At 35.4% G+C, this 19,029-nt stretch overlaps 2 protein-coding genes across 2 annotated transcripts; both read right to left on the minus strand.

Moving 5' to 3' along the window:
* Positions 1–13,995: 13,995 nt before the first annotated feature.
* On the minus strand, positions 13,996–14,478 carry LOC132316639 (protein FAR-RED IMPAIRED RESPONSE 1-like). Its single transcript, XM_059815111.1, has one exon. It carries the CDS (start codon positions 14,476–14,478, stop codon positions 13,996–13,998), a length of 483 nt encoding a protein of 160 aa, XP_059671094.1.
* A 144-nt stretch (positions 14,479–14,622) lies between these two features.
* LOC132316640 (protein FAR1-RELATED SEQUENCE 5-like) lies at positions 14,623–16,095 on the minus strand. The gene is made up of 2 exons (XM_059815112.1): positions 15,240–16,095; positions 14,623–14,813 (listed from the first exon to the last, which is right to left on the minus strand). The coding sequence occupies exons 1-2, from the start codon at positions 16,093–16,095 to the stop codon at positions 14,623–14,625; spliced, it is 1,047 nt and encodes a 348-aa protein (XP_059671095.1).
* Between the last annotated feature and the right edge of the window lie 2,934 nt (positions 16,096–19,029).

Below are 19,029 nucleotides of genomic sequence, written 5' to 3' on the forward strand. Positions count from 1 at the left end.
AGTATTTACAATTACATAACAATATCAACTGTTTCATACCAAGCATATTAGAATGTATTAGCAACCATTCTTAAATAATATCAAAAATCAATTAACATTGAAAATACAAATATTAGTATCAACTACTCCATACAAAGTATATTAAAGCAAATTATCAAACATGCTTAATTAAATTAATAGTCGATAAAATACTGACCATATAAATGTCAGTACCAAGAATTCCAGACTAAGCATGTTAGAGCAGATTAACAAGCATGCTTAATTAAACCAATACACAAAAGCCATTATTTGCTCACACCAACAGTATTTATAATTAATCCGTCAACTCCCAGTATTCACATAATTAACAGAACTGAAAAAGTAGTACCTCATCAATTAATTTTTATGGTGAGCATAAACACTATAAGCTATTAACATATTTTAAAATCCCAGTCCAACCATTAATGCATTATCTGCTAGAATCTAACGGTTAACTAGTCTCTAAACAACCCAAGCAAGAAATAGATTTTTATCATGCTTATTCAGCACCACCATACAAAATTAGCAGTGATTAAATCCCTCTCATAGAATTTTCTAACTTATAAATAATGATTAATAAGCTAAAACCTCACAGTATGAAAGTTCATTAAAATTTTGCATACCAATTCACATAATTGACAGCTACGAGTTTGTTAATAAATTAATTGTCCGTTAGAATTTAAAGTTTACTCTGGAAAACCTTTTAAGCATCCATTGCAGCACTTTTTCTCCTTTGAAACTTCATACAACCCAACAACCATGGCTTCCTTACTGGAAATTGAAAAACAAAACCACAGAACGGAAAAACTGGAAAAATAAAAGATGGAGCAGGCCCCAAAAATACTTGGAGCCACCTCCAAAGGCCTTGGAGCCGCCTCCTAGTAAAAGGAGCCGGCTCTCTCCCTCCTCTTCTCCGTGTTCTCTTTTCCGGCATCGTCTACACCTCTAACACTTCACAGTATAGGTTCCCAGAGATTTTAACTTAGTCCCAGTAGATTCCAACCCTTGTTTCAGTCCTTATTATTTCACTAATATGGATTAAACAGAGAACTAAACAAGAAATTTTCAACTTGGAACAGTTTAACATATGTATATCAGATTCTGTTACAGTTAAACTTTTAATCAAGAAAACAGATAACGTTTTTTTATTTATTTTAAACATATAAATCATCCTGAAACTATTTAAGCATGCAAAGAACACAAAGTCTAAGGGAGAGAGTTAAGACAGAACTTGCCTTTGAGACTTTTGTTCAAAATCTTTACGCCGTCTTCGAAGGTTCCCGGCAATTCCTACTGAAAATTTCCTATGTTCCTCCTCTACCTCCACAGACATGTATAGGTTTATTTTTCTTAAACCCTAAACCACCGTATAAGCCTATTTATAACCTTAAACTATAAACCCTAATCCATGTATAATTCAGCCCATAAGTAATCCTAGGTTAAAATCATGTCAGCTACTTATGTGTACACCAAATATGCAACTAACCCTACTATAACGTAAAGTTTAGAAAACACTTATCTTTAATTAAATAATTTCATATCATTTATATAAAACAATTAAAATTAAAACACCAAATAATAATTCCATTAAAACACCAATATAATTTAAACCATACATCTCAAATAAATCAAATAAAGCAAATAAAAACAATTAATGAAATAAAACAATTAAATAACGCTATTAACCAATTAAAAATGCAGTTAAATAATTAATGAAATTCCAGGACTATCCTTTGTAAATTTAGGGGTATTACAAGTTTCAAGACTGTGAAAGCATTGAAAAGAGCTAAGGTGAAGCTACACTGTGATATGACCTTTCTACCCTTGTGTGACGGCCCAAGTTTTACAACCCTGTGTGTTAGTGATGAACTGAAAGTTGATCCGATAATGGATCCGAAATGTATAAGCAAAAGATAAACCAAAGTATTTAGAGATATAAACCATCTTTAAGACACCAATTTAACCTTCCATGAAGTCACGGAACTTAAAGAGAACGAAAGTGGAAACAAGGGTCAAAACGGGCAAATCCGTGAACCAAGGGGTAAAATGGTCAATTCATAATTAAAATGAGGAACTTGACTCTAAACAAGTCAAACAAGGTGAATACAACCTAATTAAATCATTTCACAACATTCCAAGAGGTTCTAAGAACATTGGACAAGAATCCCACAAAAATGCCCCTTCCCGGTTTAAGCAAAAACAGACACCCTCTCACTAAAACATGAATAAATCTCACTGTGATTTGAATCTGAGAAAGGAAATGGTAACATTGGAAAGATGACTCAAAATAAATGAATTTAGCCTTAAGAATCACCCCATTTGGACTAGAAACAAAGGAGATATGGCCGTTTGAAGTGGTAACTTCAGTGCTGAAGCAAAACTGAAGAGCTACGCAAATGAGGGCTATTTCGGTCGACCGAAATAGAGGTAGGGTGAGTTTCGGTCGACTGAAACTCACAAAAACATTTCTGAAAACTACATTTTGAGGAGAAGATGGTTCGGTAAGACAAATTAAGCCATCAGTCGACCGAACTAGAGTTTCGGTCGACTGAAACTCCTTGAAAAGCTGCTGAATGACCTGCTAAGCACATGAATTGTTGAGAATTCACCAAAGCCTCAAACCCCAACATGAATGTGGTCCCAAAACAAGGTTTTAAAGCTATACAAGCATGCTCGCAAGTGTACTTTATATAAATAAACATGTTACAATGGCTTATGGCCTCATTACACAACATTTACAAAATTTGACGTGCCAAATCTCCAAAGTTAATAAAAATACATCTTCAATTAGAATGTGGCGCCAAATGAGTACAAGTACTACATTTAAACATGCTTAGCCCATAGCCTCTTGTCATACATATCAAATACATTGGAAAGAGCATAATTATGTACACTTTACATTATGAGAATCAAATATACACATTTTGACATATAAAGCTACAAGTGGCATTTCAAGCCAACCTTCACACGAATGGGAAACCTTCAAGTCCACAAACCATCCAAGCATAATGAGAGTCTCAACTTTAATTCCTGTCCCTGAAAAAATGTCCCCACTACGTAGGTGAGTAACATAAAGCTACTCGTAGGAAATGAGCATGCATCGACCTAGCATTTTACAATTTTATCACCTTAAGGTGAAACATGTTAAAGGACTTATGCCACCTAACGTCTATGTCAAGGGTGAGACTCAGGGAGCATCCTAAACTACCCTAGATCATTTCTAACATAAATCACATCATTCATGCAATTCAAACGACATAGAAGCATACTATATAAGGCAACAAGATATAGATTCTCAAAGTTATCAACTTGAAATCTAAAATATGAAAACAACCAAAGTGGGTCATGCCACCTAACGTCTATGTTCCAATGAATTTATAGGATCATTCCTTAGCCACATTTGAACAACAAAACATGAATCACAATATCTATGCAATTTTACCAACATAGATGCATGCTATACCAAGCAACAAAATATAGATTCTCAAAGTTATTAACTTGAAATCTAAAATACGAGACCAACTAAATATAGCAATTTAGTATAATTAGAATTTCTAATGCCACACATCAAGACATAGATTCTTTAGGTTATCAACTAGAAATCTAAAAGTGCGAAGTCAACTAAATATAGCAATTTAGTATAATTAAAAATCCTGATACCACACATCAAGACATAGATTCACAAAGTTATCAATTTGAAATCTAAAAGTGTGAAATCAAAAAGTGGGAGACTTAGACATCACGCCCGGAATTATGCTGAGACCTCAACGGTTATTCTGGGCATTAACCCGCTGGGAAGACCACCCTAGTGCGCACTATCTCAAATAGGGAGAACTCATACCTCCCTCACTAGAGCCAAACTCTAGCCTTGTCACTTGTAACCACCATATTTCAAGACTCTAAAATAAATAAGTTAACAACTTATATATGTATAAAATGGTACACAAGACAACCTTCATGCACAAGTAAGTTGAAACCACACAATACATGCTCTAAATCAACAACTACTATAGGATGATAATGTCAAATCTTTAGAGCGCGATTCGTTACGCGCTATAATAACATCACATGTCGAATCTTCCGTGTGCAATTCGTTACACGCTGTAACAATATAATCCAATATTGAAACATAAACTCATGCATCCATTACAAGTCTATTACTCAATAATGCAATAGAAATGGAAATTAATCAAATAACTAATTAATTTCCCTAGGTTTCAATTCCCAATCAAATGGTCCCTAATTAACACATGTTAGACAACATAGCATGGTCATTGCATAAATCAATTCAAAAGCTTAATTAGGCCATTTGAACAACAAAATGGAATTTAATTAAATCATGATAATCAAATCCCTAAATTCCAAAACAACATAAAATGGTCCCAAATTAACATATGTTAGTATACAAGTCCTAGTCATCTCAAATATCAAGTCAAAACTTAATTAAGCCAAAGGAACCAATAAATAGATTTTAATTAATCATTTTAATTAAAATCTCTAGATTTTCATACTTATCCAAATGCTCTCGAATTAAAGTATGTCAAAGAACATGCCAAGACTTAATTTAAAAGCATGTTACAAGTTAATTTCATGCAAGGTATGGCCATGGAATTTAATCTTTCACAAAGATAAATATTAAATAAAAAGTTCAATTCTTATTCAAATAATTTCAATTTGATATATGTTAACAAACATATCAAAGCATTATTTATCATCATGTCACAATTTAATTCTAGGCTATATGCATCATTGTAGATTAAATCTTATGCAAAGAATTAAATATTACTAATATTCTAGATTTGATACAAGGCATATAAACAAGTTGTATAATCATGGAAAACACTCAATACAACACATATAAAATCCTAAAACATCCCTACCTCCATTTGAGATGAAATCTCAAATCCCCACCGAGATGAAATCGCTCCGAATCCGACGAAACTTCTAGGTTTTGTCGGGGACAATACGATGAACAAGAATCCCAAGGAAGCCCCATCAAAATCACAACTTGACTTCAAACCCGAACTCAAGAAATGACCAAAAACGAATTCTAATAAGGGGAAAAGGTAGAGCACGACAAGGTGAACAAAAAACGCTAAGGCACTACACCTTTTTACCAAAGGGAAGTGGTCGGAAAAGAAGAGAGAAGGGTGGCAACCATGGCTGCCATCGATGGCCGGCCAAGGAGGGAGGAAGAAGAAGAGAAAATCTGATTTTTCTCCTAAGTCACCCTATTTATAGAAAAACCCTAAAAGTGCCCCGAACGGGCCCCGCCGGGTCCAGAAAAGTGAAATTTGAGCAGACGCGCTCAAACGACAAAACTCTATGAATGAAAAAGATTCAAAATGAGAAAATACGAATAATGGAAGAAATGACGTCAAAAATTGAGTCCCGAGCAGAGAGATATGCCCCAAACAAGTTTGGCACTAACCGGGGCCGGAAAACCTGAAACTGGAGAAAAACGACCAGAAGGAAATTCTAAGAGTACATAATTCGACGAAAAGTGAAAATGAATCCCATACTAGGATTCAGGCTCAAAACAAGACATTTAGCAATAACTTTCATTAATTACACAATGCCCCCTCCAAAAAGTGAAAACTGCACTAATGGCCCAGAATGAAAATATCTTCTATAAATTTTTTCTTAAAAACCCATGAAATAAAATATCTTCAAAAGATATTTATGAAAAATACCCCAAAAAAAGAAAAAGATTCTGAAAAACTATGCATCCATGCCCCTATGGACACCAGGAGTAACAAAAGTACTTTACTGCAAAAGTAAAGATAAGTATTTCATGGAAACCACTGAGAATGAAGATATGTGAAGTCAGAAATCAACTCCGAACACAAGAAGTGAGGTTTTACAAAAAAGTGACGAACGGGGAAAAGACGAAATAGGGAAAAGGATGAAAAGTGAATAGTGTCGAAAAAACGAAAATGTGGAAATGACTCAGTCTTCAAAAGAAGTTGTCAATCCAAAGAAAAGAGTCTCAGAAACTATTTTCGAGCACTCGAGATGACACTAAGTGATGAGAAACTGAACTTTAAATGGAAAAGATCAACAGAAAAAAAAAATCCGTGAAAATCAAAGAAAAGGAAAGGAAGGAAAATGACCGGGTCATTACAACCTACCCTCCTTAAAGGGATTTCGTCCCCGAAATCTAGAACAAACAAAAGAACTGAAGAAGATTGAAACAAGATCAAACCAAAGGACAACCCATAAGGTGTGAAAAGACAACTTCAATGCCTGAAGGTCTTCCGAAGGAACACGAAAACCAAAGACTGAGTGACACTCCCCAAACGAATCGGTATATCAACTCGAAGTCAATCACCGAGAGGATCCCCATAACAACGATAAGTCAAATCATAACAGATGGCTAAAAATGATATGGCAGTACAAACAATGACCAGAACCCGCCCACACTTACTCGTCAGTAAGGTAGCATGACAGTATAAGGCACCAGTTCATAACATACCACAGAAAGAAACTTTTCGATACAAATGACATTAATGTCGGAAATGATCATTACCAAAAGCACTACGGAAACTAGGCATCTATGAGAATTGGGATAGCTAATCCCAAAACTCTAACAATAATGTCATTAGTGTCGTTACGCTTAAGGCCTTAGATCCCTAACGCTGGAGTACTAACGACCCCCACATCTAAAAGCACTACAACAACAACAACACCAGTCCTAAATCCACAACCTAATAAGTCTGTGCCCTTAAGCGAATGGATTGGACCTACGAAACTGAAAACCTAAGCATAGATCTGTAATAGACCTACCGTAAGGTTACATACAGAAGACAAAATGCGTAGCTCAATTCTCGAATCCCAGCATTTTGTGGACAACTAGACCTACCGTAAGGGATTACTATAGTGGACAACGAATGGGCATAAGGATCTGTAGTAGACCTACCGTAAGGGATTACTATAGTGGACAACTAAAACCTTAAAACACAAGTCTACTGCGTAGCTCACTCATGACAATCCCAACAACCAAGGTCACAAAACCCCAACATAAGTGCAGGAAAGATGAAACAGTATAAACCAAATACTCATATAATATATGCTCGCAAAATTTAAATGACATAAATCAAACAATATCATGGTACTAAGCACAGTACACATAAGGTAAACCAAATAAACCACCTATCACATAGAGGTTAAACAAATAACAACGCGCTATACACCACCAACGGCATAAACATGGTTAACAAATACTGTATAAACAAACGTATCATATACGTCCTCATACAACTACCACATAGTCATAAATTCTAAACATGTTTTCTAAGGCATGCCCGAAAACAATGGGGCTCATAAACATGTAAAAGTGTTCATACAAGGAAATTTTCTGCCTCTCAAAAGGACAACCTCCCAGAAAACGTAGCACAAAACCTGGAAGAGTCCAACCTCTCACTACAAAGAAAGGAATCATCCCCCAATGACCACTAAGGTCCTTTGGGCATAGGGTTAGCAAGTCTTTCCCTAAGACCAGCTCATACCCTGATGGAATCCCAACACCACATGAAACAAGACAACAACGGAATGGATAGCCCCAATGCTAAACGCCACGAGACATCAACAAGAAAATCCCCTATCTAAGATGCCAACGAGCTCGATAGGAACTCTACAGGATTCTACCAGAACCCTAACACAACGCCCCAAGTCCCTAAAGACAAGGGAGCGTAATTAATTGCACCAACGCAATTAATTACACAGAACCGCTCACATCCCAACTGTAGCTCGTAAGAGCTGTCTGAGACAACACAAGAAGGATCCTAGGTTAACACACACATCCAAATCCTAAAACCATCATCCAAAGAAAACAAGACATGAGAACCTCGCCTTAAGGCTCACAAAGTAACTCCCGACTCCCAAAGGAAGGATTCAAGTCAATCTTGACTCATCGTCCCATGACGCTAGAAACAAAGACCTCAATGACATCATGATGCCAAGACCACTAGGAATTCCTAAGAGATGACACCAGCACATCTAACACCACCATGACTACATCACGAAAACACAAAAAATAAAAAAAATAAAAAAAATAAGAAGAAACGGTGCCTCCGTGGCCTACGTCTCATCTCGCCAGACGGAGACTACAACCCCTATGCTCACCCGAGCCCCAAACGAGAAGACTCTCCATGAGTCAAAATTGTGACGCTATATGCATAAAAAGGAAACAAGATCAATAATAACGCAAGTTATTATGATCGAATGCAACTCGCTCAGTGAATGCATCAAATAAGTAGCACGTCAATGTATGCAACATACAGTCATGCTAAAGTAAATAAGCATATACAACATGCTAAACAGACAATGAAAGCTTTCAGGTACTTAAACACATAAGCACGTATCAATCCAAGATGCTTTTAAACACTTAAGCATATAAGTACAGAAAACATGTCATCATACCGAGCATGATATCAAAAAGCACGTAAACATATTATCAAAAAGCATGTGAACATATCAAAGCAAATCAATCAGAGTATGATATGCACCCAAAACCCATCATCCAAGGTATTCAAACTTAGGAGCTCTGATACCACTTGTGACGGCCCAAGTTTTTCAACCCGGTGCGTCAGTGATGAACTGAAAGTTGATCCGATAACGGATCCGAAATGCGGAAGAAAAAGATAAACCAAAGTATTTAGAGATATAAATCATCTTTAAGACACCAATGTAACCTTCCATGAAGTCACGGAACTCAAAGAGAACGAAAGCGGAAACAAGGGTCAAAACGGGCAAATCCGTGAACCAAGGGGTAAAATGGTCAATTCACAATTAAAATGAGGAAATTGACTCTAAACAAGTCAAAAAAGGTTAATAAAACCTAATTTAATCATTTCACAACATTCCAAGAGGTTCTAAGAACATTGGACAAGAATCCCACAAAAATGCCCCTTCCCGATTTAAGCAAAAACTGACACCCTCTCACTAAAACATGAATAACTCTCACTGTGATTTGAATCTGAGAATGAAATTGGTACCATTGGAAATCTGACTCAAAATATATGAATTTAGGCTCAAGAATAACCCCATTTGGATTAGAAACGAAGGAGATATGGCCGTTTGAAGTTGAAACTTCAGTGCTGAAGCAAAACTGAAGAGCTGCACAAATGAGGGCTATTTCAGTCGACCGAAATAGAGGTAGGGTGAGTTTCAGTCGACTGAAACTCATAGAAACATTTTTGAAAACTACATTTTGAGGAGAGGATGGTTTGGTACAAAAAATTAAGCTATCAGTCGACCAAACTGGAGTTTCGATCAACCGAAACTCCTTGAAAAGCTGCTGAATGACCTGCTAAGCACATGAATTGTTGAGACTTCACCCAAGCCTCAAACCCTAACATGAATATGGTCCAAAAACAAGGTTTTAAAGCTATACAAGCATGCTCACAAGTGTACTTTATATAAAAAAACATGTTGCAATGGCCCATGGCCTCATTACACAGCATTTACAAAATTTAACATGCCAAACCTCCAAGGTTGATAAAAATACATCTTCAATTAGAATGTGGCGCCAAATGAGTACAAGTACTAAATTTAAACATGCTTGGCCCTTGGCATCTTGTCATACATATCAAATACATTGGAAAGAGCATAATTATATACACTTTACATTATTAGAATCAAATATACACATTTTGACATATAAAGCTACAAGTGGCATTTCAAGCCAACCTTGACACGAATGGGAAACCTTCAAGTCCACAAACCATCCAAGCATAATGAGAGTCTCAACTTTAATTCCTGTACCTAAAAAAATGTCCCCACTATGTGGGTGAGTAACATAAAGCTACTCATAGGAAATGAGCATGCATCGACTTAGCATTTTACAATTTTATCACCTTAAGGTGAAATATGTTAATGGGCTCTTGCCACCTAACATCTATGTCAAGGGTGAGACTCAGGGAGCATCCTCAACTACCCTAGATCATTTCTAGCATAAATCACATCATTCATGCAATTCAAACGACATAGAAGTATGCTATATACAAGGCAACAAGATATAGATTCTCAAAGTTATCAACTTGAAATCTAAAATATGAAAATAACCAAAATAGGTCATGCCACCTAACGTCTATGTTCCAATGAATTTATAAGATCATTCCTAAGCCACATTTGAACAACAAAACATGAATAACAATATCTATTCAATTTTACCAATATAGATGCATGTTATACTAAGCAACAAAATGTAGATTCTCAAAGTTATCAACTTGAAATCTAAAATACGAGACCAACTAAATATAGCAATTTAGTATAATTAGAATTTCTAATGCCACACATCAAGACATAGATTCTCTAGGTTATCAACTAGAAATCTAAAAGTGCGAAGTCAACTAAATATAGCAATTTCATATAATTAGAAATCCTGATACCACACATCAAGACATAGATTCTCAAAGTTATCAATTTGAAATCTAAAAGTGTGAAATCAAAAAGTGGGAGACTTGGACATCACACTCGGAATTCTGCCGAGACTTCAACAATTATTCCGGGCATTAACCCGCTAGGAAGACCACTACTATAGGATGACAATGTCGAATCTTTAGAGCGCTATTCGTTACACGCTATAATAACATCACATGTCGAATCTTCAGTGTGCAATTCGTTACACGCTATAACAATATAATCCAATATTGAAACATAAACTCATGCATCCATTACAAGTCTAAAATCATGCTTCAAACATATTATCAATGTCAAATATATAATTTGATCAATAATGCAATAGAAACGGAAATTAATCAAATAACTAATTAATTTCCCTAAGTTTCAAATCCCAATCAAATGGTCCCTAATTAACACATGTTAGACAACATAGCATGGTCATTGCATAAATCAATTCAAAAGCTTAATTAGGCCATTTGAACAACAAAATGGAATTTAATTAAATCATGATAATCAAATCCCTAAATTGCAAAACAACATAAAATGGTCCCAAATTAACATATGCTAGTATACAAGTCCTAGTCATCTCAAATATCAAGTCAAAACTTAATTAAGCCAAAGGAACCATTAAATATATTTTAATTAATTATTTTAATTAAAATCTCTAGATTTTCATACTTATCCAAATGCTCTCGAATTAAAGTATGTTAAAGAACATGTCAAGACTTAATTCAAAAGCATGTTACAAGTTAATTTCATGCAAGGCACGGCCATGGAATTTAATCTTTCACAAAGATAAATATTAAATAAAAAGTTCAATTCTTATTCAAATAATTCTAATTTGATATATGTTAACAAACATATCAAAACATAATTTATCATCATGTCACAATTCAATTCTAGGCTATATGCATCATTGTAGATTAAATCACATGCAAAGAATTAAATATTATTAGTATTCTAGATTTGAGACAAGGCATACAAACAAGTTGTATAATCATGGAAAACACTCAATACAACACATATAAAATCCTAAAACATCCCCTACCTCCATTTGAGATGAAATCTCAAATCCCCACCGAGATGAAATCGCTTCGAATCCGACGAAACTTCTATGTTTTGTCGGGGACAACACGATGAACAAGAATCCCAAGGAAGCCCTATCAAAATCACAACTTGACTTCAAACCCGAACTCAAGAAATGGCCAAAAAAGAATTCTAATAAGGGAGAAAGATAGAGCACGACAAGGTGAACATAAAACGCTAAGGTACTACACCTTTTTACCAAAGGGAAGTGGCCGGAAAAGAAAAGAGAAGGGCGGCAACCATGGCTGCTATGGATGGCCAGCCAAGGAGGGAGGAAGAAGAAGAGAAAATCTGATTTTTCTCCTAAGTCACCCTATTTATAGAAAAACCCTAAAAGTGCCCCTAACGGGCCCCACCGGGTCCGGAAAAGTGAAATTTGAGCAGACGTGCTCAAACGAAAAAACTCTATGAACAAAAAAGATTCAAAATAAGAAAATATGAACAACGGAAGAAACAATGTAGAAAACTGAGTCCCGAGCAGAGAGATATGCCCCAAACAAGTTTGGCACTAACCGGGGCCGGAAAACCTGAAACTGGAGAAAAACGACCAGAAGGAAATTCTAAGAGTACACAATTCGACAAAAAGTGAAAATGAATCTCATACGAGGATCCAAGCTCAAAACAAAACATTTAGCAATAACTTTCATTAATTGCACGATGGCCCCTCCAAAAAGTGAAAATTGCACTAATGGCCCAGATTGAAAATATCTTCCAAAAGTATTTTCTTAAAAACTCCTAAAATAAAATATCTTCAAAAGATATTTATGAAAAACCCCATAAGAAAAGAAAAAGATTCTGAAAAACTATGCATCCATGCCCCTATGGACACCGGGAGCAACCAGAGTACTTTACTGCAAAAGTAAAGATACGTATTTCGTGGAAACCACTGAGAATGAAGATACATGAAGTCAGAAACCAACTCCGAACACAAGAAGTAAGGTTTTGCCAAAAAGTGACGAACGGGGAAAAGACGAAATAGGGAAAAGGACGAAAAGTGAATAGTGTCGAAAAAATAAAAATGTGGAAATGACTCGGTCCTCAAAGAAAGTTGTCAATCCAAAGAAAAGAGTCTCAAAAACTATTTCTGAGCACTCGAGATAACACTAAGTGATGAGAAACTGAACTCAAAAAGGAAAAGATCAACGGAAAAAAAATATGCGTGAAAATCAGAGAAAACGAAAGGATGGAAAATGACTGGGTCATTATACCTTGATTTTAGGGTTTAAGCCTCTTGGGAGCTATCATTGTGTTACCTTGCTTATCTAATTGAGTACATCACTCAAGCAAGCGTATTTGGCTGAGACAAGGCTGGGGGAACCTAGTTTGATCATCATGTGAAGTTGTATTGGGTTTTTGACAGATCTATCCCTCTTGTTGCAGAGAAGTTTGCTACTAGTGTTTCATTATCATCTTTCACTTAAGGCTGTATATTGCATACAAACATTGTGTTGCAGCTTAACTTGATTGTACTTAGTATATTGACATTTCATTGTAAATGGTAGCGGGACTTTGATACCTCACCCATTGTTGATTAAGCTAATGAGAGCTTTTGGGTCCAAGCAAGGTTGCTTAAAACAGGGGGAGTGCTTGTGAGCATATTGGTGAGCTAGTGTGTGTGTATTGGTTGTGAAAACTAATGTCTATTCTTATACAAGGGTGTGTGCAAAGAGTGAGACAGCTGAGTGTGTAACAAGATATATACAGGCTATACAGCTAGTGGATGATTTATTGGCTGAGGCCAAGAACCAAGGTTTTTCCCTATTGAGAGGGTTTCCTTGTATATCTTGTGTTATATGCTTGATTTGTGTTGATTGGTTTTGTTGACTAAGAAAAGAAAGTTTAAACAGACCAATTCACCCCCCTCTTGGTCTAACAGACCTACATAGTCTATTCATTCAGTCTTAGTTATGCAAAGAGTAGTTATTAGTTATTCCTGAACAATTCTTCCAACAATGACCCTTTGCATTGGTAGCAAGGTGTTACCTATGTTCTAAACAAGTTCAAACAGATTGCATGATAAGATTGTATTTTATGGGAGGTTTTAGATGTGATGGGACTTCATCTCCAACACATTTTGTAACTTTCCATTGCTTAGTAGTTTAGGTGTTTGAGAGGGAAACATTTCTAGGACTATATTTTGTTTTATTGAGGGTATGCCATCATTTCTCCCCATGTAATATTTGTTTATATTCAATACACTAGTATTATTTAGGGGGGAAAAAATAACTAAACAAAAAAACAACACAAATGTTACGTAATGTGCTGAAAATAGTTATGCAACAATACTCACATTCACTAACAAGTGGTAGAGGATTGTTCCACTATGAGTACTGGCACTTACCTCTCCGGATTGAAGGCCTTCATTGTAATTCTACAACACAATTATGAGAAGTATTACGTATGCATAATTTACTACACAGAACTAGTATTACTTATGAAACTACTTGGAAAACAGTAACGGGATAAAAGTACCTGAAGTTGAACTGTTCATTTCATTGATTTTGTCTTATTGCGACTCTTTAGCTCCATGGTCGGTTTTAACCACTTAAATTTTCCTTTCCGTGTATCTTTACACTTGAGGCCATTGGGGATTTTGTCAGTATTTATGTTGCTTCGGTAATATTGCTTTTTGCCTTTACCACCACTATAAATTGCATTCCTCTTAGCAAACCTACGCCTACAACTTGATTGGGCAATTTTTTTCCACTCCATGGCTTTCACTAACAAATCATTGTATCCATCCTTATGCTCTGATACAATGGATGAAATTTCAGCCAGAATACGACAAAGTACCCTGTGCCGTCTCCTAACCTCAATTTTTGGTTTAGCATCGGCAATCACTTCACCGGCAAGATTTTCCTCCAAGCTGCCATCTCTTACACTTCTAGTCCACTTTCTTAATATATATCGACGAGGCAATATATTAGCGAACATGGAATCCTTTAGGATTTTCAAACTATGCCTGCACATAATACACTCCCTTTCAAATTTACAACAAGAACATAACAATTCATCTTCTGATGTCCTCGTCACGTCGCGTTGCATTCCATCCTCACCAACGACTTTGTAAACACAGCTTCCGTTGCCCTCGATGGGATTGCAACCAATGATCCTCTAACTGGCACCAGCTGCTAAGAACTTCTCCTGGAAACTATTAAATATAAACTTTGTGTACAGGTTTGCTGCCTCTACTAATATGGTACAGTTTGTTTTCAGTTGAGGTAGATTGTGAAGTAACCCATACTCGGCTACATACTCCTTGTAACACTTGTCGGACAACAGCCTTTCAAAGTGTGTGAAGAAATCTGGAAGAATTAGTTACCTGGATAAGTATACCTTCAAGCAACCATTGAAGCTTTCACTCAGTTGTGTGTTATGGATACCCGCGGACCAGGCATGTTTAATAAATGCCATGGCCCATCAATGTTTCAAACCTAACAGATTTGTAAGCCACGTGTTACCAACAACACCATATTCTGTTATCATTAAATTCCATTCCTTGGTAAATTCTTTCTCCTCCTCAATTTTAAACATTAATTTTGATAACACCTTCTTAAAACCTTACGCACGTCTAAATAAGAACCCTAAATGCTTTTGTGCATTTTGCATTAGGTGCCAAACACACAAATAATGTTTTGTCCCTTGCATCACCTGCAAAATTATTTTCTGTAATATAAGTACGTAATAATGCAAAAGGAAATGCAAAGAGTGAAGATCTGAATTGAAATCACCTGCGTCAATGCCTTTCCCAACAGCATCTTGATCAGTGAAGATCATCTTTGGCGCTTTACCAAACATTGCTTTCAAAAATATTTCAAACAACCAGACAAACGACTCTGCAGTTTCGTCATACATGAACGCTGCTCCAAACACAATGGTCTCCTGGTGATGATTCAACCCCAAGAAACTTCCAAATGGATGGTTGCCATGTACAACTTTGTATGTTGTGTCAAAACTTATAACATCTCCAAAATTACAATAATCAACTATCATTTTTGAATCAGCCCAGAATATGTTAGTGATCATTTGATCATTATCCAATTGGAATGCATAAAAGAAAAATGGATCTTCACAAGACTGAGTCTCAAAATAATTCATTAGCCATGCTGCCTCTCCATATTCGAGCTCAGTTTGTCTTCTGGTCCTTATATGGTTTAGCATATCCAATTTCATGTACCCGACTGATTCTTTTCCACCAGATTGCCTTCCCATCAACTCATATGAATTGCGAGGGCTTATTCCTGAATCAGAAGCCAATTCCAAATCAATGGCCTGAACGCGGCTAATTCTACGCTGCGACGGCAGCATGTGCATGTATTCATCAATCATCAATGGATGGTTGTGGCTTTCAACAAATTTTGTAACTTCAAACTTATACGTATACTTGGAAACTTGTATAAGCATTCGAGCAAGGCAACCAGTTCGTGTTTCGGCCTTGGGAGAGTTTTCTGTATAGAAGTCATATGCCTCTTCCTCAGTTTCAAACTTCATACCTATTATTGGTTTCCATTCTACGACATTTGCCCCTGCAATAGGAGAGTTTTTTGTATATGTGGTGTCTTCGATGTTATTTAATACCTCTTCCATTCCAATAATTCAAATCAGAAACCTACAATATAAAACAGAAATAAATAAATAAATAAATAAATAAACTTTTCAAAGAAGTGCTGTGTTGTAGGTATGAATTATTTATTGGAAATATTTTCTGACCTATTAACATAATTCAAGATAGTATAATGTATCAGGGAACCAACTTCCTCAACTGCACATATTTTAATTTTGATACAAATAACAAAATAAATGATTTATTTCACTTTTTCCAACTCAAACATGCACTTCTAACCTTTTTGGGCCTTTTATTTTCATAAAAATTACAACTATTTTCAATTATTCATTTAGCTTTTTCTAAATCAAACATGGACTTGCAAACTTTTTTCGGCGTATTTTGAGAAACATTACAACCATGTTAAGTTAGGGGTATAAGAAGAAACAATAATAAGAATTGGAAAAACATTTCCATGTCAAGAAACCAAGAGTAGTAATGTGATACAGCTAATCATGCAACCAAACAGCATCCCAACTAATTTGACAAATTAAAACAAAGACAAACCAACAAGAAACAAATATTAAAGAGACAATAGGAAAAAGCTAAAACATTGTAGAAAGTGCACATGTTATTAGCCAAAGATAACTATACCAACAGACTAGAACAAAAAAGAGAATAAATTGTTACCCAAAACTCAAAACTAAATAGATAAAAAATAATAAGAATAATGCTAATAGTAAAAATAACCAGAGAACATCATGAAAGCTACCACACAGATGGTAACAGAGTAAATTAAGTAAAATAAGAAAAGGAATCCAAACACCATGATCAAAGAAAAAACACTCCAAATAACATTATTATTAATGAATAATCAGAAGAAGAAAAAATGAAATAAATAGTTAATTTCTCTTATTTTAAAGAAATATACATACCCCAAAGACATAGACAAATCTATTAGAGTAGCAAGCATAGTGCCACCATCTCTCACAAGGATTAAAACCCATGACCTTTGGATAGAGCCACATTGCCTTCTTTGCAACTTCAAGTCCCAGAGAACCCATTCTCTCTCTCTCTCTCACAGTGACACAGTGACTTTTTAATTCAAAACCCAGTCATAACTTCTTGACAAAGATGAAGAAAAAGAGGAAGATAGAAATAAAGGGTCAAAAGGACATGAACAAGCCAACTATCAATGTCAATAGACATAAGAAGATGGATGCTTTCAAATCCAAATCACTATTACAACCATCAACAACAGAAGGTTGTGGTGAAAAGAATCTGAATTGGTTCTCCTTCACTCTTTTATTAATATATATATATATATCTAATTTAGTCAAGATGTTTTTTTTTTAGTTCATTGTTTATTTGTTTACTTACTTTTCCCACTTCTGTAACTGACAATGATGAAATGTGGGAGCATTAGTTTGTGGGAAATGATGGGAAGGTCTTCGGCTTATTTTGGAAAATATTACAACTATGTTAAGTTATTTATAATGAACAATCATAACTCTCAATGGAAACTTACATTTCATAAAATGGAAAATTTATTCTAACATATTAAATTGGAAATGTAAAACCTCCATTTCTTATTATACATAATATCCCAAATATATTGTAGTATTTATCATGAATAAAACACTGCATTACAGGAATACAATGGAAATTTTATTTTAACATCTTCAATTGGAACTTTAAAACATAACATATAATCCAAAATATAACAACTTTTTCACAATTTAATAATATAATTTTCACAATTTCTAATTCAATTTTTCACAATTTAATAACATTTCAACAATAACCAAACAAAACTAATGAAACACAATGTCATACGATTCACAAATTCACTTACAAAACCAGTACATTGTAGCTTCGCCTTCCTCGGCCTTAAATCAACCACACGACACTGCACCTTCCTCTTCCCCACCGTTCAATCAAACCTTTCCAAAGAAATTGTAATTTTGGAAAGAACAAAATTAAGGAAAGCTGGGACAATGTAGGAAAGACCAATTTATTTCTTTCTATATTTTGGGAGAGAAGAAGAAAGAAGATTAAGAACAGGCGTCATTGTAGCTTCCTCTTCTCCGACGTTCAATCAAACCTTTGGAAACAAATTGTAAATTTGGAAAGAAGGAAGAAAAATCGGGAGAGAAAAAGAACAAAGAAAATTACATATTTAGAAGAGGCAATTCATCACTGTAGATTCCTCTTCTCTGACGTTCAACCAAACCTTTGGAAAGAAATTGTAAATTTAGAAAGAAGGAAGAAAAATTGGGATAGAAGAAGAAGAAAGAAGATTAGAAGAAGGGGCGTGGAAATTGTAAATTTGGAAAGAAGGAAGAAAAATTTTGAGAGAAGAAGAAGAAACAAGAAAGAAGCTTAGAAGAAGAGGCGCTAAATTTGTTCCAGATTTCCAATTTGCCGCTTAAACCTGAGTTTCAATTTCTGGAATTTAATATCTGTGGGTATGTATTGTTTGTATATGTATCTGTGTGTGTGGGTATGTATTGTTTATAAATGTATCTGTGTGTGTATACCTTTTTTACCCAAAGTCCTGTTTGGCCCTTTTTACCACCGCTACAGTGCATGAACAGTGCGAACAGGAGGGAACAAATTCTACTGTTCCACAGCAGAGGATTCTGGTCCGGTCCCAACAAGTGCTTCAACTATTGGATTCTGACTTTCCGTGCAAGAGTTAATAAGCATTAATACTAGGCTCATTGGTGTCAGTATCAATTGACATTGTGTGGTTGTCTCAATTAATTTAATTCAGAACTGGCAACAACACAAAGTTCTGAACTCGCAAAACGGTGATCATAGAAATCTGAACTGGATTAATTGGATCAACAGTGAACTGGACTGAATCCAAATCCATTCAATTGAGACTGTCACGAGTCTCAAGAGTGTATAAACTATTGATTTATGTTTTTGTGCTATATACAAGTTCATATATTTTCTCCACAAAACTCAAACTC

The sequence above is a fragment of the Cornus florida genome, unplaced genomic scaffold (genome assembly GCF_030987335.1).
Source record: "Cornus florida cultivar Cherokee Brave unplaced genomic scaffold, ASM3098733v1 CherokeeBrave_3.0.0_Hap2_Chr07, whole genome shotgun sequence".
NCBI classification, from domain to species: Eukaryota; Viridiplantae; Streptophyta; class Magnoliopsida; order Cornales; family Cornaceae; genus Cornus; species Cornus florida.